At 48.6% G+C, this 21,303-nt stretch overlaps 1 protein-coding gene across 3 annotated transcripts in view; it reads right to left on the reverse strand.

Annotated features, from left to right (window-relative positions):
* The window catches only part of FSTL4 (follistatin like 4), a 435,486-nt gene that overhangs the window by 27,436 nt on the left and 386,747 nt on the right, over positions 1 to 21,303 (reverse strand). For 2 of the 3 annotated variants that reach the window (XM_012441992.2, XM_064366315.1), the window contains 5 exons: positions 13,919 to 14,039; positions 6,335 to 6,496; positions 5,821 to 5,955; positions 4,933 to 4,959; positions 1,174 to 1,292 (listed from right to left, as the gene is read on the reverse strand). In XM_012441992.2, the coding sequence (XP_012297415.2) occupies positions 1,174 to 1,292; positions 4,933 to 4,959; positions 5,821 to 5,955; positions 6,335 to 6,496; positions 13,919 to 14,039 (564 nt within the window). The remainder of the gene's footprint in view (positions 1 to 1,173; positions 1,293 to 4,932; positions 4,960 to 5,820; positions 5,956 to 6,334; positions 6,497 to 13,918; positions 14,040 to 21,303) is intronic. The other variant, XM_012442064.2, reaches the window with a different exon arrangement.

The following is a 21,303-nucleotide window of genomic DNA, read 5'->3' on the forward strand; positions in this document are numbered from 1 at the left end:
CCCTTCAGGAAGAGGCTTGGCCCTTTGTAACCCTTGTTAGGTGTTTGGGCATTTTCTAGATGCAAAAATCGTTCTTTCTTTGGGATTCTTCCCCAGCTCACCGGTCTTACATTGCCTGAAACACCTTTAGGACCTCTCTTACTGTGTCTTGTGTCTAGCTTCTTATCCAGGAAAACTGAATCCTGGTTAGGATTTGAGAGATTCCCTCCAAGTTACAGGTTAGGTTATAACAAATATATGAGAAATTTGTGCCAGTGTGATGGAAAAATTGCTAGAACTCTTTCTAACTGACTTCATAGCTGTTATTAATATATGGAAGGAACATTATGGGAAATAACACTTCTTAAATATAATTAACTCAAATGAAATAGCCTGGAAAATAGCTTTTCCCAAAGCCACAAATGTGAGAAATGGAACAGCCTGAGATATACCAATAGCCAGCACAGCAATGCTTTAGGAACTTGCCTGGGCCAAGCCCACTTCCTCCACGGGCTCTAAGCCCATAACCATCCACTGAGTGAATTGTGCACACTTATTTCATTGTGCACTACTAAGGACATACTGTCTGTATCCTCCAGGGGAAGGCATATGGGAGACTGAGATGACCCTTTGGGATTCAACACTATAGTCCTATCCTCAAGGAGCTCAGGATATCCCACGAGGCCAACTGGGAAACAAGCCAGAGGAACAGAGGCCTGGTGTGAGGGCCACAGCCCTGGGGGCAGCCTCCTGACAGCTGGGTCTTAAGGCTATCCTGGAAGGGCTTTCCTGGATCCGCTATAGCAATCCTCTCTCCTGCCTCTGCCCTGAATGTTCCATCATTATTTTCTACCTGGCCTTAGTTTCCCGAAGGCCACTGAGAAAACACCTGTTTGGCAACTGTCTGTTCACATTGCTGTCTCCATTGTTTGTGAATTTCTGGAGGCCAGGAACCCATTTGTATACTGCCTGGGCTTCAGAGGCTCAGTGCAGAGAAGTGGCTGCTGGATGAAGGAATGAGGGTTTTAAATTCTTGGCCTCATCTATTCCCCTCTTTGCCTTGGAAATAATTTGGAACCACACCACATACAGGAAATGGAATTTTAGAAATTAAAAGGCATGCATGGTTAAAGATGGACTTTTAGGATTTTGCCTGTGTATGATGTAGAAGCTGCCCCAGGCACAGATACTTACATAGCTCATGAAAATCTTCTCTGTGGGTTTCAGGTGCCTCTGGATCTCACAGTCCACAGGATGGATGACGATGATGCCGTCGTCGGAGAAGACGTAGAACATGTTTCCCACGCTGAGGCCTGGGAGGAGCAAATGGAATGAGCATGCCCCTCCAAGCAGTTGGACCCCAGGCAGGGTCACACGCAACATCAAACACACAAGAAACCGGCCATGTGGATGCATCTGGGTCACACGCAGCACTGAACACACAAGAACAAGCAGTGGGCCCCCAGGCAGGGTCACACGCAGCACTGAACGCACAAGAAGCCGGCCATGTGGATACATCTGGTGCAGGCACGAGATGCAATTCCTGGTTGGGGTGGGGTAGAATGAGCAGCCAGCTCTTGGTTGGATGGGTGGAGAAAGGGCCCCCAGGACTATGAATCAGTAAAACATGTCACAGGCTACGTACAGCTACCCTAAGTCATCTAGGGTTCGTCACAGGTTTTCAGATAAAAGATAGCCTTGGCTTTGACATAGGTTTGACCTTTCCTGTTCTGACCGGGAAAACCTCCCTTGATTGTTTATTTTATATACTACTAGTCACATCAGAATGGATCAGTGGATGCCAAAGAAGCAAAGGCTTTCATTTCATTTGTTTATTTATTTGAGACGGAGTTTTGCTCTCGTTGCCCAGGCTGGAATGCAATGGTGTGATCTAGGCTCACTGCAACCTTCACCTTCCGGGTTCAAGCGATTCTCCTGCCTCAGCCTCCTGAGGCATGCACCACCACACCCAGCTAATTTTGTATTTTTAGTAGAGATGGGGTTTCTCCATGTTGGTCAGACTGGTCTTGAACTCCTGACCTCAGGTGAGCCACCTGCCTTGGCCTCCCAAAGTGCTGGGATTATAGGCATGAGCCACCGCGCCCAGCCCATTCATTTTATTTTTTAAACCCATGTATGTGTAGTGTCACTTCCTAGAATGTGAAGTCCTAAGAATGCTGCCCGTTGCCCAAACTCCATCCTGGCTGTGCTGGCCAACCCCTCTTTCCAGATAGCTTGCTGTCACTTCTGACCCTCAACCCCTGCCATTTATCTGTGGCAGCCCGTGCCAGGCAGCAGAGCCTACACCCTGTTCATGCCCCCCGCCTACCCCCGCCCTGGCCCATGGCTGTGGCTGTCTGGGGAGAAGGTCCATGCAAACTGGCCAAGGAGGGGCTTTGGGGACCAGCTAGTTCAGCCTCCTTATTTTAAAGACAAACTGAGGTCCAGGGCTTGGCTGAGGCCACTTGTCTCTGTGCCAGAGCTGGGGCTAGACCGTGGGGCATGCCTTCTTGCCTCTGTCCCTCATTCTGTCTCTATAAAGGGGGAGCAAGGTACAAAGATATGTAAGGTCCAGCGCTCTCCTTCCCCCTTCCTGTTTCCTCCTGACTCCCTCTCCTTATTTCCCTCTCCCCTTTCCCTTCCTTTCTTCATTTCTTTTAAATCTAGAACATTAAGATCTCTATGAATTCTAGGGTAATTAAATATGTAAAAAAATTCTTTTTTTTTTTTTTTAAGCATGCTGAGAAAACTGGTATGCTGAGTTAATCGACTATCTGGGCAAGTTTTTAGTGAGTTAGAAAACAATGCAACAGGAATCACTGTGTGTTTGACTTCTTTCCAAGAACTCTGCAGGTAGTTTTCTGGACCTTGGGTCCTTGGCAACACAGAGGCACTAATGTGAGTGGCCCTTGCTATTGAACAACGGCCTGACTCTATCATAAACCTCAGCCCCCTCCAGGGTCTGTGCTGAGGCAGGCTCTGGGCAGGAGGGCTCCTACCACCAGGAGCAGCTGGAATCCAGCTGCTAATACCAGGGAGTACCCAGCTAGCTCTTCATAAGCACTCCCTGAGGAATCTAGGGTGCTGAGCAGCCTGTTTCTTCATAGCCAGATGAAGCTCACCGCCTGCCAAGAGTCTGGTTTTAGCTCCACAGCATCTCCGTGTTTGGAGTCAGCACTCCAGCACACACCTGCTCTGACCCCATCTATCTCGCCCACAACAGGAACTTCTCTGCTGTACACTGCCACAGACTCCAGGAAGAGCCTCCCAGTAGCTGGAAGAACCAACATAAGATTGAAAGCATAACAGAGCCCACATGGGGTATGTGGCTATAGCTACATTCTGGGCTGGGCACAGCAGTGCCTTGGCCTTGCTCATAGTCAGCCCTGGAAAATGAGGCTCAACAAACAGTCATTCAACAAGTAATTGACTTCATGGGATACCCAGCCTCATGATCCAGCTCCTTGGAAGGTTCTGTCTGGCTGTAGCTTCTGCTAAGAGGGCCGGAAGGAGCCGTTTCTGCTTTTGTCTGCTCTCATCATCTCATTTCTCCTGTTGAGACTTGAATGTGCCCTGAGGCCTGCTGGCCTCTTCATTTTGGCTCCCTATGCCAATCTCCAGACCTCGAGTTTCAGCAGTAAAGGGTACAAACATCTAGCTACCCAGGCAGAATGGAATTTGTTCGCTGCTCTATTGTTCAATATACCTACCAGCCCTATGCCCCAAGGCGGCTGTGGGTCTTCAGTGGGCACTGGGGTCTTTAAAACTGATTTCACATCCCATAGGGCTTCTGGCATTCTTGGCAGGTCTCTACCTCTGAAACTTGAGACCCTTTGTAGTAACCTCCCCTTAGCAACACCCCACCTCTTAAAGACTTGAGTGACTGACTGCGCATCTCAGCCTAGGTGCTGCTAGTTCAGCAACTGTGAGAGCCTAAGGGGCTGCCGTGATCAGCGACTGTTGCTATTGACAGCAGTTCCTCATTTTCTGGGCTCTGCTTTTGTTTTGTTCCTAGACTTATCGTGTCGGCTTCAGCACCTGACGTTCAGGACATTGTTCTGAGTATGTGTCTGCATGCGTACGCCAGGCTGCAGGTAACACCATGTGAAGTTCTTGAGGAAAAAATGAGATGGGAAATGTCTTAGTTTTCAAACAGGGAGATTTTGTGCTTAACCTGTCAATCACATGGTACCTCCTGCTGCCCACTGAGCTGGAGAATGAGTTGCCACAAGGGGATTTGGACTCAGATCTGGTTGTGGGGACACCGTGGGGACTGGGACCCGGGCATGCACCCGCACTCACACAGGGACTCAGGCTCTGTCACCAGCTCCCACACATGGCCACTATATTTTGAACCATATGAAATTGTCAATATTAGACCATTTTTGATGCACAAAAATAGCAATTTCATATGGCTCAACTTACTAAAGATTTGTTTGATAAATATGTTTCTGAAAATAGATACATTTAAAAATAAACATTGACAGAAATCATGGCAGCTTTTTTCCTCAGCATTTCCTCAATCAAAGCATATTTAAGGTACAGCTACTATCCAGTAGGGATCTACAACTTTGACTTTCTTAAACCACACAAGATAAGCGAAGCACTAAACCCAACACCAGTCAGCTACTGGAAAAAAGTTTAAGGCCCAGATCTGACCAGGAACGCTGCCAACTGTTCTGCTTCAGCAGAGGTTACAGCCACTTTTAATGAAAGCTTTGCATTTAAAAATTTCTCATTAAAGACATGAGTACGTTTTAAATTTGATTCAATGCATAGGCCACTTGAATTTGACATTGACTGCCTGCTACCATCTGATGTGGCACGTGGGCCCTCCTTGTAGGGCTGCCTTGTGTGTGGGAAAGCTGATGGCAGTTCACAGAATGATGGCCCGTCATAGAACCACACACACACACGATCACAGGCATGACGCAGAACAACGAAGCTTGGTACCTTCCTCTCGCCACAGGATGTTTGCAACTGTAGCAGCAGAGAATGAGGAAAGCAGGAATGTGATTTACGGAAGGAAAAAGAAGAAAGGAGTGTCTAAACCTTTAGTGATTCCATTTATGAAGATCCTGGTACCTAGTCCATCACTTACAGAATCTGCACCTCTCACTGCCCTAGGAACAGTACCTTGTGGGGAGCTCTGGACATGAACAAATGCTTTCGGGTCTCTAGACCCTTTTGATTCCTCAGTGAATCTTTGAAATCATGCCCTAGGACCACAGAAGCCAATGAGATTTCCCACATTCTATGGATGATCAAAAGAGTAAGCAACATCTCTCCCAGATTTCCTGAACTACCACCAGGAGAAGTGACTTTCAACTAGGATTCTCCTAGGATGACCATGTGAAATACTTCTGCTTATCTGCTTTGTTGAAAATGGTTTGGCTTGGAGTCTCTGACCATGATCAACACCCATGTCCATGAAATCACACCTGCAAGCCTACCCAGGTTCTGGGCTGCTGGGGGACATCAGTACCACAGTGGATAGTTTAACAGATTTTGTGGATGATGGGGAGAGGTTCAGAGCATACAGCAAGTAAAAAACGGAGCTGGGACTCAAATATTTGGGTTTCCTTGTGTTCCTGGGCTCTGTCTGCTGTCCAGGGACTTTCCCTGTCTGTTTCCAGAGTAGTCTATGTTACTACGGAAGGTGTGCTCACCTCTGGGTGCCTTCCAATTCCAGCTTTATGCACAGAGGGATGGATATGAGGCCTACCCGTCTTCACGGGCTCATGGTTGGCAGCTGTGGCCCTGGGCAATCGGTGCCCTCCCTTGCCACCCAGTACCTCCCAGCCAGCTCAGTGAGAAGCATAAAGGCAAGTGTCGACTCACGGGTCTTTCTAGCCGAGTCTTCAATGAAGAGCGAGGAGATATCTTCATCCACACCCACTTCATTTTTGGCAATGCAAGTGTACGCCCCTGTGTCTTCATATCGAACGCTGCCGATGTGGAGTTCACTCCCATTGGCTGCAGAAAGGACAGTGCTCAGGGTGGACTGCTTAGCCAGAGACCCCCTCACTTCCCCATTTCCTTCACGGGGTTATTGAGAGTGTTAGGGCTGCCCTGCCCCTTGGCAGCCAGCAGCTCTGATCATACATCCAGGAAGGGCTGGCACAGCTGAAATGCACTGAAGGTGAGCTGGGCCCGAGTGACAACTTCTCATCATTGCTCTCAGAAAGCCCGAAAAGACCTGTGTGAGCGCAGATAACAGGGAAATTTGGGGAGCCATCTGTTCACTCCTAACCTGCCTGACTTAGAAACAAATGACACCTCTCATTTCCATTCCTGGAGTCTCGGCTTGATTTGGATGGGAATATCACAGACGTCTACCAAGGGCAGTTCTTACCTAAAAGGGAGAGCTGTTTAGACATCTGGGTTGACACATCCACGCCGTTTTTCAGCCAAGTGATTCTGGGCATGGGAATGCCCTCCGCATGGCATCTCAGGCTGGCCGCCACTCCGGGCTCCTGTGCCTGGCTCTCTGGATAGACACGGATGACGGGTGGCACTGTGGGTGAGAGTCAGTACTGGTGAGAAAGAGGCGACCCTGACCTGGGCCTGGGTCTGTAGCCCAACCTGTGACCCTGCTCTGGAGGGGTGAACCCAAGAGGTGACTGGAGTTTTCCATTTAACCAGCTTACAATAATCCTGTCCAGCAACTCAAGCTCTAAAAGAAAGAGCTGTAAAATAGATTGCAGATAATAAACATGTCAGGCTTTGTACCCTATAATTCATGGCTTTCATCATTATTCTAAATATGATCAGAAGGCCATCCAAATATTTAATGCTGCTCAGCTGCTACATGTAAAGAACAGCAGCCACTGAAATTTATTTCTGAATGAATAAAATGAATAAAATTTAGATATATTCTCTTTCTGTTATCAGAAAGTCAATGGATAGGGGTTAATTTCTTAGAGGAAATATATCACAGAACATTTATGGGACTGACCAGCAGGGCTTCTGTTCTGAGGAAGTCCATTCATTTTCCAGCGGGTCATTTTCATTTCTCCACTTCCCAACCCCTGGAACATGGGTGAAAGGCCAGGTGTGCCCTCCTCGACTCGGAGTAACTCAGCCACGGGCCCTGACAGTCAAGTTTAGGGCCGGGGGTGTGACCCTGCCCACTAACCAGATGAGCATGGGTGGGCAAGGCTCCAGCACCCTCCACAAGGCTCTGGCCCTTCCTACCCAGACCAGCGGTGGGGAGGGGCCTGGAAGAAGCAGTGAGAGTGAAATTGAGGGTCCTTCCTTATCCATACCTTTTTACTTTACACACTTTCAAAAAAGATTTGTGAGATATAAACATACCTGCATATTAAACTAAAACACAAACACACTGCTCTTGGAGATGGGGGAGTGGATTCTTCTTGAAGTGGACAACTACATTTTCCTAGAGTTATCTGGAAGCCCCTGTTGTTCAATAAAAGAAAGCACCCCAGTACTTTAGAACAGAGAAGATTTTTCTTGGGACCAGAGCATTGAACAAATTGGTACGTGTGTAGAAAAAGGTGATGGTGTGAATCCCGGGACCCGAGCGTGGTGGGCAGAGGACAAAAGAGAAAGTCTACTGCCTCACTGTGAGACATGAGCTCTGTAGCTCCCGCCACAACTCCTCAGGGACTGCTCCTCAGTCCTTCAAGTCAATCTGAGTTTCAAGTCTTTCCTTGATCCACGGGACACAGTTGGGGGCAGAGGTGAAAGCTAAATGGACAACCGCCAAGGCAAACAATCCCATCCTCCAATGGCCCAGAGCTGTTTCAATATCATGAGCTCCGAGCACCCAGTGCCAAAACACACAGAGACCCAGAACAATAAAGTCCGAGTCCTCGCCTCAGTTTTTATTTGTTTGAAGCTCTAGGGGAGAGTGCCAGGGAGTGGCAGAAAAGCCTGTCACAGGTCAGGCCCCTAGGGTCACACACCAGGGATGGAGGAGGTCCACGGAGCTCCAGCGGAGGCATGTCTGGAGGACTGCTTCCAACATAAATGTGTAGCTCTCTTCTCTGACCCCTGTTTGATCCGAAGAGGAAAGGAAGAAACTTCCCTGCACCTGCCTTTGGTAGAGGGAGGAGTGGGCTTCCCTTTGAACAGATAGAGTTTTCATTGGCATTCAGGAACACAGAGATAGAACTTGGGGGGCCAGGAGTCCTGGCCTGGGGAGTGGTTGGAGAAGGGGATAGAGCCACCAGGGTTCTAGAACAGGAATGGGCAGGACCTGGAGTTAATAAGCTTGGGCTCTTACTAGATCGCTGTCTATTCCTACAAGCCTGCCTGGCAACCACAGAGTAAACTTAAAGAAAGGAGAAGAATCAATGCAGACAGAAACAAAAATGAATGAATCAACCAGAAAGCCGAAGAACAGAACTGGTAAAGAAATCTAAGAGCTGTTTGTAAAAACCCACAAAGCAGCTGAATTCCTGGCAAGTTTGATCAATGAAAAAAATAGAAAACACAGAGGGGATTAAAAAATATGAGAATACTGTATTCAGTTATTGGTAATAAATGTAAAAGTCTCAATGAAATGGATCATTAAAAGGAAACTTTAGGCCAGGTGCGGCCTATTATCTCAGCAGTTTGGGAGGCTGAGGCAGGTGGATCCCTTGAGCCCATGTGTTCAAGACCAGACTGGGCAACATGGCAAACCCCATCTCTAGTAAACATTCAAACAGTAGCTAGGTGTGGTGGCACACACCTGTGGTCTCAGCTCCTCAGGAGGCTGAGGTGGGAGGATCCCTTGAGCCTGGGAGGTTGAGGCTGTAGTGATCTGTGATCACACCACTGCACTCCAGCCTGGGGATGACAGAGCAAGAACCTCTCTCAGATAATAAAAACAAAACAGGAAACTTGAAAGTACCAACATGGAATTAAGGAGAGAATATTTAAAACTACTGTAAAGTGCTCCTAGCCCGAAAGACACTGTGACAGGTTTTTTTCAGAAAATTCTTTCATTCATTTAAGAAATGAATAATTCCTAGAGCACAGACCAGGGAAGATGTTCCAAATTACATAATGAAGGCAGCATAACCTGGACGCCAAAACCCGGCAGAGAATGCAAAAAAGACTACAGACTGATCTCATTTAGGACGCGATACACCAAAATTCCACGTAAAATATTGACAAGTCAAATCTAGCATGGTATTGAGAGAACATACTGTGAGCAAGTGTAATACATTTCAATGGCTAACTATTAGGAAATCTACCATTAATCATTCCAAAGTCAAAAGAGAAAAACCATTTGATTCTCTTGCTAGACACCAGAAGGGCCTTTGAAAAAGGCTCAGAATCAATTTCTTGGGGAAAACCCCCAATAAAATAGGAACAGAATGATATTTTCTTCGTGCAATGAAGAATATCGCTATAAAAAGAAGAAACAGCAGCATTCTTTTTCAAGTGGTGGAACATTAATTTGGGAAAAAAGAAAAAGGACAAAGGAAGGGAGGCAGTACCAGACTCTCAATGTCGTGCTGGATGCTGTAAATGGAAGGTAAGAAATGAGAGGTACAAATAGTAAAACAATGGAGGAAAATGGTAAGTGGCTACATGCAGGTAACGTGCCAGTAAAGTCGTAAGGATTAATTGGTTTGTAAAGAGGCCAGTACCAAAGCATACAGAATTAATAGCTTGTGTATACACCAGTAATGACTACACAGAGAAAACAAAACCTCACTGATGACATTAAAAAGGGCTTGGCTAATTGGAGAGAGATTTCTTGGGTGGAAAGACTTAATATTGTTAGGAAACAAACTTAAAATTAGGCCATATGTTTAATCTAACTCCAATTAAAAAATCAGTTGGGAGTCCAGGCAAGGTGGCTCATGTCTGTAATCCCAGCACTTTGGGAGGCTGAGGTGGGTGGATCACTTGAGTCCAGGAGTTTGAGACCAGCTTGGGCAACATGGTGAAACCCTGATTCTACCAAAAATACAAAAAACTAGCCAAATGTGGTGGCATGCACCTGTAATCCCAGCTACTTGGGAAGCTGAGGTTGGAGGACTGCTTGAGCCTGGGAAGTTGAGGCTGCAGTGAGCTGAGATCATGCTATTGCATTCCAACCTGGGCAACTGAGGGAGACCCTGTCTCAAAAAAGAAAAATCAATTAGTAGGGCTTGACAAAACAATTCTGAATTTAGAAGAAAAAATATGCAAGAACATCTAAGGAAATTCTGAAAAAGGACAGTGATGATTGTCATTTTGCTATACTGGATATTACAAAGTTTGACAATACCAAATGTTGCAAAGTGGGGTGGAGGGAGAGAGGACCGAGGAAGAGCTGTGGGCATTCTCTTCTGAGTGTGGCACTACCTTAATGATCTTGATGCATTTTACAAAACTCTGTCAATTCAATACTTGCAGCCAAAGTTTATTAAATGCCAGCCAAGTGTCAGGCATGCCACACACAGCAGTGAGTGAGATAGCCTCAGCCCCTACCCTCATGGAGCTTTTTGTCTGGGGGAGGTGATTCAAGAATTAACCACGAGTGAGATAATCACTTCCAGAGGGAGCTTTGGGAGGATGGGGACAGTGGCCCCCAAAAAACTGTCCCCATAGGGAGCAGGCTCCACCCTCTCACCTCAGTCAGGAGGTGCTTCCTGATGTCTGTGGTGCCTGTCCTTTAACTGGTGGTGGGCTTGTCCAGTGAACTGGAAACTCAAGGAATGAGCTTGCCTCTGTATGATGGGTGGTGGACCGACCCCTCAGTGAGGTGGCCAGCACCAGCCATGCACACTGGCCTGTGCCTCAGTCCTGGCCTCTGATAGGAATCCCGGAGACCTACATGAATGGCATGGTGGGCAGGCGGGGGGAGCCTGGTAAAGCACAATGCTGGGCTCACCCCCAGTGTGACGGGGCGGGAGGATTTGCATTTACCTAACAGGTTCCAGAAAAGTCCCTGAGTCACTCCTGACTTGGAAGCTCTCCCAGACCAATTCAGGACTAATTTTGAACTGAAGTACATGGCAGTGTTCTAGAACAAAATGAGACCTGACTGCAAGTCAAGGGTGTGGAATGAATCATTCACTTAAAAATACACGACTAAATGCAAGACACCTGGGTCTCCATTGGTGGAGCAAAAAGATGGCTCACATGTGCTTAGAGTGAGACGCACCCTCTGCTGGTCTTGAGGTTTTTTGAGCTGAAGCAGGCAGGATGTCTCCCACCCCGAATTCCAGCCCTTCAGCAGGACTAAAGAGGGGGGCCTCAGATCTGCCTGCTTCACCTCCAATGTCCCTGTGTCTCCCCAGGGTTGCCCCAACTCTCTACTGGGGATCATTAGGCCTCTTCTCCTACTGCCCCTTATCCTGAATCATGCCAATCTCCACAAGTAGCCTAGGCATCTGGGGCATCCCTCCTCCCCAGAACCTTCTGTTGTGCCTTCTGGAACTCATGTTCTGTCATTAACATCTCACACATCCTCAGACTCCTCTATGAGTGCTCCTTCACCTTCTTGCTCCGATGGAAACCTGGCTTCCTCCTGAGGACGCGGCTTCTGCTGCAGCAGCTTCACAGGGGGCCCCTTCCTCTTGGTACCACTAGGCTGGGAGGTGGGGTAGGCGTCCTTCTCCTGGGCCCTCACTGCCACTTCCAGACCATTCTCGTGTCACGCCTACCTCCTACCATAGCTCAGACATAGCTCTCACGCCTCTCACTCCTGCATCCTGGTCCCCCTTTCTACTAGATTTTTCCTGCTAGCCCATACAATGCTTTTATTTCTCCTATCTTGGAAAAAAAAAGCCCTTCTCTTTATCCCAGTTTCTCTCTGAACTATGCCCCATTTTTCTCCTTGAGAACACCCGTTGTCCACACTCGAAGTTAGAGCCAGCCCCCGGCAACTCCGTGCCAGAGCTCTGGATCCAGCCTCCTGCCGGGAGGATGGAACCGTGTGGGCAGGGAGGGTCTCTGTGCGTCTGTGAAGTTCCTGGGGCCCTGCCAGGGAAAGGCGGAGACCAAGCTCTCTGCCAGCAACGTGGGAGATATCCAGCTCTTTCCTTTGGCCCTGATCTCCTCTTTTCCTTTTGTGTTAATCCACACATTAAAAATAAAGTGAAATTAATATATCCTAGGCAGACACATTCATTTTCTCTCTCTTTCCTTTGAGATAGAGTTTCCCTCTGTTGGCCAGGCTGGAGTGCAGCGACACTATCTCGGCTCACTGCAAACTTCACCTCCTGGGTTCAAGCGATTCTCATGTCTCAGCCTCCCGAGTAGCTGGGATTACAGGCACCTGCCACCACACATGGCTAATTTTTGAATTTTTTATAGAGCCAGGGATTCACCACGTTGGCCAAGCTGGCCTTGAACTCCTGGGCTCAAGAGATCCACTGGCCTCAAACTCCCAAAGTGCTGTGATTACAGGTGTGAGCCACCACACCGGCCTCATTTTCTCTTAAATTTGAAAACCTTCAAGTGAAAACATTTTGCATACATAATGCAAACTCCCATTCATTGTCTTTGGGAAACACCAACCATTCCCAAGGTGACAGGCAGCATAAATATATCCCTAAGTAAGAGGCACAGTCACAAAAGTACCATGCGGGAGTAATAAAACAGATTCAGGAGATTATTATTGTGTTTTTGGGAATGAATCGCTACTTGTCTGAACTGTGGGGAGGTCGAGGGTGTTTTTAATTTAATGGATTAATCATTTATGTTTCAATTTCTTGCTCCTTCCTATGAAAGCAATGCAAGAGGTTTACACAAAGTTATAAATCATGTCAGTGCTTGGGCCGCATCTCTGGGAGGTCTAGGCTATGGGTAAGTTATACTAATAATTTGAGAGAGGAAGTAGTTGCCTGGAATGGTTTCTTTAGTCAACCGAGTCAGGGCAGAGGCACAGAAGGGGAAGTCCCAGAAGGTGGCGGCCCTGCCTCTGCATGGGATCCTGCCCCCACTGCTGGGAGTGTGGCAGCTCCAGGGAGAAAGCAGCAGCCTATATTCTATTCTTGGCTTGAACATTTTCTCCAATCTGTATAATGGGAAGGAGGCTCTCTGAGGAGCCACCAGCTCTGACCATCTGTGTCCACCAACTATGGCTAAATTTGGCTTGAGCTACACCAACAATCACCCCCGTGTCTGCCCTACCTCGGACTTTGAACTGTATCCTCTGCCAGGCATTTCCCAAGCATTACATACATATTTCATCAGACCAGGTTGAGGCAGCCAGCAGTGTGACCTAGAGGTCAGAGTATGGGCTCTGGGTCCAGGTCAACACCCATCAGTTGTGTGACCCCAGGCAAGTGACATTCTTTAGCAGCTCATCCATGAAGTGGGTTAAGATACATGGATGGGAGGGTCCATGTGAAGTGCTGAGCACAGAGACTGACTGAGGTAAGTGCTGGGAAAACCCTGGCTGCTGTAATCAGGAGGCAGTTAATTCTTCAGCTTCTGGGACTCCTGGCAACACAGGGGCCTGTGAGAATCAAGGAAAACCTTCCAAGCCTCAGTTTCTACCCTGGCTTGGCTAAGATGAGGCTCATCGGGCCTCTTGGGGAGGGAGATGGGCACAAGCTCTTGTCAGAGGAAACAGAGCCTCCTAATTGAACAAGTGATGTGGTTCCATACCACCTGGAAGGAGTGGCGGATTTCAGTTTCTGCTCTCGCTGGAGCCAGAGGCCACAGCGGCTCAGCAGCACCGTGTTGCCTAAGGGGCATGCTCCACGCTCCACGGCCTGTGGGAGCCCCAGCTGCCGAGCGTGATTGGCCTGAATGGCTCACGCCCTTGGCACTTGGATTCGTTTCACCTGTGGAGGCTTTGGGCGGAGTCAAATATGAAAACTCGTCGAAAGACTTTGCCCGTTCCCCTTTACTTATAAGAGATAAAATATTTTGAGGTTAGATATTTCTTTAAAGAGACAGAATACAGGAGGGGACAAGGGTTAATCTGAGCAGAGTTTGGGGAGGCTTTGAGGGGACGACATGCATGGAGCCATTTACTAACCATTCACCTGCAGGACGTGGGTCTGGAACAGCTGCTCGTGGCCGGAGGCATGGCAGGTGTAATTGCCCATGTGGATGGTGGTCACCTTGGTGATGTACAGGGAGTCATCCTCTCCGAAGTCCTGCACAGGCAAAGAAGACCATGAGACTGGCCTCTTTATTGAGTGGAAACCATAGCTGTCTCCTGGTTTTCCAAAAATCCTGCAGCTGGGAGACAGTTCCTTTCTGCCTGTCCCTTGCTCAGTCGGAGCTGCCTGCAGGGCTGAGCCATCCTGGGCAGCAGCAACCCCGTCTCACCTCCACATTGTGGGCCCAGGCCCCCTGGATCTGCGTAAGGCCTTGTGCACCTGGCGCCTCCTCCGTGAGGCCTGGTTTGAACACATCCCCCAGCACACGCCCTCTCAGTTTCAAGCAACTCAGTCCACGTGTCCCCCTATTTACCTGCTGCCTGCTTGTTTCACAGGGGTCTGGCTCACCTGATGAGCAGCTCTGTTTCCGGAGGGCAGGCTTGTTTAGAGCAGGGGTTAGCAGACTTTCTTAAAGGGCTAGCGAGCAGATATTTTTGGCTTCACAGGTGGCACAGTTTCTGCCAAATACCCAACTCTGCCGTTACAGCATGAAAATAGCCTTCACCACACGTACATGAATGAATGTGGCTGTGTTCCAGTGAAGTTTTATTTAAAGTTGGTGGCCTGGATTTGGCCCATGGGCTGCAGTTGGCCTGCCTGTGCTTTAGATCCTACCTCAATCCCAGAATGATGTCAGGCAGCTTGCAGAGATCTCGGTAACCCAAGGGAAGGGAAATGGAACTAAGGGGAAAATGGGGCAAAAACAACAACAACCACAAACCAGGGCAGGAGCATCAAAGAGCACTAGGAAAGGCTGACGCCCACGGGTCCCACAGGAAATGGCCCAGTAAGCCTCGGCACTGTCATCTCTCCAGCCTCACACGATGGGGTCTTATTGGGCCAGTGCATAGGGGAGGGATGGGCAGGAGGGACTTTTGGCTGCATTGGAGTCCCCTGACAGGCACTGGGCACCAAGCACTTGCCCAGTCAGCTGCATCCCCTTTTGCAAACCTGTGCCCAATGCTGGTCCTTCCAGGTACCAACTACAGACATGCCAGGGATTGGAATTAACCCGCTTTCTACAGAGAGCCCTCATCAGGTTGGGTCTTGGCTACCAAACATCTCCCAGGATATGGTGCTCAGAGCTGATAGGACAGAGAAGGCCCAGGCTCACTGATGAGCAAGGGGGCTGTGCACTGTCATCTGCAGGGACTGATGGGGACTCAGGAGATCCAGGATTTAGCTTGAGCTCTGCCAGTGACCAATGTACCCAGTCTCTCTGGTCACTGGCTTCTCCACCTGTAAGTTGTGGACAATATATATGGCCTGCCTGCCATATGGGGTGTTGGGAGATCCAGTGAGAAAATGCATGTGGATGTATTTTTGAATGTGGGACAATGATATACATGGGGGATGTTATTTTTCTTGTTATTATTAGAAGATACGAAACTCCTTTTAACCCCCTGGAGCAAGCACTACATTATCCCTCCTGCCATTCCCTGGCCCTTTCTGAGCTTCCTTTTTCCACAGAAGCACTCTGGTGGTAGGATAGGAGGCCATGGTGGCATGAGGGTTAAAAGCAGCTGAAGGCAGCTCCCTGGGTCCTCCGCTGATATACATGTAAGCTCCTGTCCCCAAAATGCCAATGCTCTCCCTTGCTCACACTCCAGAGGGCCCGGCCACAGCTGTCCCGAAATTCCTTAAAGACACTTTCTGGGCTGGGTGCGGTAGCTCACGCCTGTAATCTCAGCACATTGGGAGGTCGAGGTGGGTGGATCACTTGAGGTCAGGAGTTCAAGACCAGCCTGGCCATCATGGTGAAACCCTGTCTCTACTGAAAAAAAAAAAAATTAGTCAGGAATGGAGGTGCATGTCTGTAATCCCAGCTATTTGGGAGGTGGAGGTTGCAGTGAGCTAGATGATGCCACTGCATTCCAGCCTGGGTGACAGAGCAAGATCCAATCTAAAAAAAAAAAAAGACTCTTTCTGGCTAATGAGCTGGATGAAGGGGTGCCAGCCCAGAGTAAGGCTTGGGGTAGGGCAAAGGCAGGAAGGTATATGGTGGACACATGCAGCCTGCTTTCAGGGTCAGGAGAAAAACTCCCAGCAGTGCACCCAAAGAAGTAAAATGTTGCAGAGGGCTTCGGGAACCCTGAGAGTTTGCTGTTAAACATTGCTCTGCTTCAAAGAGCCCTTTTCTACCATTCTGAGGAAGCCTCAATAGTAAAACAAAACACCAGATAGCTGATTTGTCCTGCATCATAACCAAGTCATAAAAGGTTCATACCTGTGTTGCTTATGAAAAGTTAATGACTAGTCAGTTCTGGGGCCAACATATTTCTAGTCTAAGCTGTTTCCTGTGTCAAAACCTAAGTCTGGAGGAAAATCTGTTTAGCTTGGAGTCTCTGTGGTGGGATGGCATCCCGAAACAGGGCTGGGAGGATGGGTGCAGCCCCCATCCTAGGGAAAGGGGTGTTGGGGCTTAGAAACTACTCAGCACCCCAGCTGATGGGTCCCAGGGTAGACTCCATCCCAGAGGGCAAAACCAGAGCTGCTTGCAGGGAGCCTGGTGCTGCGGACCTGCTGACATTTTCCCTCCAAATTGCCTTCCTGAGCCTTCACGCCCATAGCCCCTTCTAACGACAGCCCTTGAAGCTGGTCTCAGGCTCTGGCAGCCCCTGCCTTTGTCACCTCCTCTATGGTGTTGCTCAGTCATGAGCACTACCACATTCCTCAGGCTGAGATGGGCCTTGGGCTCCCAGGGCTGCCCCAAGGCCACTGTTCCTACAGATCAACCTCAGGATGATACCCATGAATACCAACAATTGGTCTTCAAGAGGTTACTATGTGCTGGGAACTTACACATCACCTTGTATGTATTTAATACTCAGGAAAAAATCCCTGAAAACCCAATCCAGAAAACAAAACAAAAACCCAGTTCCCCGGGCCTGAGACACTAGGCTGTCCTTGGAGAATCATTCCGAGCGTGATCTTCTCTTACCACCTCCACCGCTCCTGCCCTGGCCAGCTGCCGCCTTCCTGGGACCCTGGCTTCTGGCCCGCAGCCTCTGCCCTGAGGCAGCCGCATCGTGCCCCTCAGACCCAGAGCCTTGCTCGCTGGGGGCCAGCCCCTCTCAGACCCTGTCCCCTCGCACGCTCCACTTGCTGTTGTTCTGGCATGGCAGGCATGCTCCCTCCTCCCAGGCCATCTGTCTGTCCGTCTCCCTTTCCTGCAAGTCTGCTCCGACCTTGTCTGCCAGCCCCATCTCCAGAGCCGCACCTCTGCCCCACACCCTGCGGCACCCACTGCCATGCTACCTGCTGCTTTCTGTACTCACCTGGTTTGCCGTCTGCCTCCCCCTGCAGAATGTGAGCTCTGCAAAGGAGGGCAGGGAGGCGTGTGCCCTGTGTGCCTGGCACAGTGGGGCCTCAAAAAATAGCTGTCAAATGGAAAAAAGCTAGGCTTTCTACGGGGATTCTTTCGGTTTGACAGCCGAGGTGCCCACCTGCCTTCCCATCCACTCAAATGTTACCCAGCCACACAGGCTCAAAATGAGGCACCTGGCGGGAACAGCAGAGCCCTGGTCTCAAGTCTCCACTCGTTCCTTTCTCCGTCCTGCAGCCCTCGAGAGAACTCAATGCTTTTTAACACGCCTCAGTCTGGGGCACACAGAATCGACCAAAGGTCAGAGCAGCAGGCAGACAGGGAAGAGCCCATCGTGCCTGGATTCCCACCCCCTACTGATGACTTTTGCTGTGCCTCGAACACAGTCATTTAACCTCGCCACCTGTTTTTTTCTTGCTTACCAAGCACAAATCCCTGCTCCCTGGGAGCAGAGACATAACTCTTGGGTAATCACTCGGGTGCCGAGGGGTGTATGTCAGCCCTCAGAGGACTTGAGGGGCTGCTGGGTGTGTTATGGCTCTTCTGTGAGCACCTAAGCATCGCCTGCCTGTGGCTTCAGCTTGGGGAGAACCTGACTCTGTAATAAGTAAAATAATGTCTCTGGGTGAAAATGATAGGCATCGTATAATTATAGAACAAAGTGCATATTGTTTTCTGGATATGAATACCAGCTACAGAAATCAAATTTACCTCATTGGATGTGAGAAAATTACTTTAACAATTGATTTATAAGAAGCTACATAAAGCTAAGCCCGCAATCCTTCCTCTCCTGAATGTTCTTTGAGATGCATCTGAATACTGCTATCAACGCTTGATTGCATCTCTGTACTCGTCTCTTTATGGATGGCTTTTTTCTTTTCTTTTTTTTTTTTGCTCGGATGCAGTAGCAAAATCAAGGTTCCTTACAGAAATAAACAGATGCCAGAGTAGACTATTCTTTGTATTGATGCATATCTATTTTGTGGGAAAGTGACAATTTTAGACATGGTTCTTGCCTTTTAAAAAGTGATTTTCTAAGTAACTGCCCTTAATAAAGTAATTAAATGAGACTTATGTATTAAACAATAGTTAAGCGGAGATGAGATGGGGGATACTGTCGGAGTGATCCATGGGAGTCAGGTATAAGTCACACGAAAATGAGCCCTCAATACTGAATATTTAGTGACTAAATGTTCAACGCAAGGATTCCAGAGTGATATTAGAGTTTAGGTTAATGATACTGCCAATGTTAGAAGTTCAGACTCAGTTTAGAAACAATTATTCAGAGCTTTTCCAACGTTACCTCAGGAGCAACCCTAGCTCTCTTTAGGGGAGGAGGGAGTAAAGTGGGGGGTCTCTCCCCCAACAATCCTTCAGTTCTGGCCCCTAGAATGCCACTAACTGTAGTATCTCACCTGCATAAACACAACAAACCTAAACACAGAGTGACACGTGGTGCCTCAGTGATGGCCATTCCTCAGACATGTCTGGACTTCCCCAGCCCTTATCCAGACCAAGCCAGGACCGCATGCACACGTGGGTAAGGGTACATAGGCATCCACATGGACACATGCAGTACATGCGAGCATGCACACATGGGGGAGCACACACATCTACATGGACACGGGGTACACATGATGATGTGCACGCATGAATGCACACACGTACCGACACGCTGGCTCTCCAGTGCTGACCTCCCTGACCAACACTGAGGTTATGGTGCCATCATTTTCTTCCAGCCCCTCATAGGAAGGACTTGCCATCCTGCAAAGACCTGAAGAACCATCCTCTTGCTCAGAGTTCTCTCAAGAAAAAGAAGTCGGAGAGAGATCCAAGATGGCCGCTTAGGAGGAACTCGGGAATGCAGCTCCGAGAGAAAGCACAGAGGGTGAGTGGACGCCGTATTTCCAGACTGATTTTTACTGCCCACAGACCAGGAGATTCACACGCAGAGAAGCCACACGGGTCGCCAGCGCCGCTGGCGCCGCTGGCTTGAATGGCGCAGCCGCTGGGCCGGCACCCTGAGGCAACGGCTCACTGTACAAAGTGAGAGAGTCTGAGTCCCCTATAAGACAGCAAGGGGAGCTGAAACGGGGAGCCAGGCCAGCGCCACGAATCTCAGAGCCGCGGCTTTAGCCAACGCAGCGGCTCCGGAGGCAGGTCAGATGAGACGGTGTCCCCTCTTACCCAGCAAGAAGACCTGAAACACAACTGAAACCGGGACGGTCCAGCTCTGTGGAGGAGGGGCGTTCTCCATAGGCACCCTGCTGTTCTCTACCAAGGCAATCCGCCACTACAGAGACTCCGTCACTACAGGGGCGGGCCAACATAGCGGAAGCAGTTCTAACTACACCCAGAAGTTCACACGGAAGCTGGGTGGAGCCCACAGCAGCTTAGCGAAGCCTCTGCAACCTGAGTGTGACTAGGCTGCCACTTTGTGGGCAGGGAAAACAGCAACCGCACAGGGGAACATCATAAAACCGTAACTCCCTGGGACAGAACACCTGGGGGGAAGAGCAGGGGGTTTATGAGTTCTGCCACAGCAGACTTAAAATTACCAAAATCAGAAAGACAACAACTACAAAGTCAACAGGTGGATAAATCCACAAAGATGGGAAGAAACCAGCGCAAAAAGGATGAAAACACCCAAAACCAGAACACTTCTCCTCCTACAAGGGATCACAACTCCTCACCAGCAAGGGAACAAGACTGGATGGAGAATGAGTGTGATGAAATGACAGAATCAGCTTTCAGAAAGTGGATAATAAGAAACTTCCGTGAGCTAAAAGAACATGTTCTAACCCAATGCAAAGAAACTAAGAACCTTGAAAAAAGACTTGACGAAATGCTAACAAGAATGGACAACTTAGAGAGGAATATGAGCGAATTGATGGAGCTGAAAAACACAACACGAGAACTTCGTGAAGCATGCACAAGTTTCAACAGCCGAATTGACCAAGCAGAAGAAAGGATATCAGAGGTCGAAGATCAACTCAATGAAATAAAACGAGAAGGCAAGATTAGAGAAAACAGGGTAAAAAGGAATGAACAAAGTCAACAAGAAATATGGGACTATGTGAAAAGACCTAATCTACGTTTGATAGGTGTACCTGAATGTGACGAAGAGAATGCATCCAAGCTGGAAAATACTCTTCAGGATATTATCCAGGAAAACTTCCCCAACCTAACAAGGCAGGCCGAGATTCAAGTCCAGGAAATACAGAGAACACCACAAAGATACTCCTCTAGAAGAGCAACCCCAAGACACATAATCATCAGATTCACCAGGGTTGAAATGAAGGAGAAAATACTAAGGGCAGCCAGAGAGAAAGGTCGGGTTACCCACAAAGGGAAGCCCATCAGACTCACAGCAGATCTCTCAGCAGAAACCCTACAGGCCAGAAGAGAGTGGGGGCCGATATTCAACATCCTTAAGGAAAAGAACTTTCAACCCAGAATTTCGTATCCAGCCAAACTAAGCTTCATAAGTGAAGGAAAAATAAAATCCTTTGTGAACAAGCAAGAACTCAGAGAGTTCATCACCACCAGACCAGCTCTACAAGAGCTCCTGAAGGAGGCACTACACATAGAAAAGAACAACCAGTACCAGCCACTCCAAAAACACACGAAAAGGTAAAGAGCATCAACACAATGAAGAATCTGCATCAACCAAAGGGCAAAACAGCCACCTAGCACCAAAATGACAGGATTGAATTCACACATAACAATATTAACCCTAAATGTAAACGGACTAAATGCCCCAATCAAAAGACACAGACTGGCAAATTGGATAAAAAGCCAAAACCCATCAGTGTGCTGTATCCAGGAAACCCATCTCGCATGCAAGGATACACAAAGGCTCAAAATAAAGGGATGGAGGAAGATTTACCAAGCAAATGGAGAGCAAAAAAAAGCAGGAGTTGCAATTCTCAT

Source organism: Aotus nancymaae, unplaced genomic scaffold, assembly GCF_030222135.1.
Source record: "Aotus nancymaae isolate 86718 unplaced genomic scaffold, 86718_ANA_hifiasm-v0.15.2.pri h1tg000064l_1, whole genome shotgun sequence".
In the NCBI taxonomy this organism is placed as follows: Eukaryota; Metazoa; Chordata; class Mammalia; order Primates; family Aotidae; genus Aotus; species Aotus nancymaae.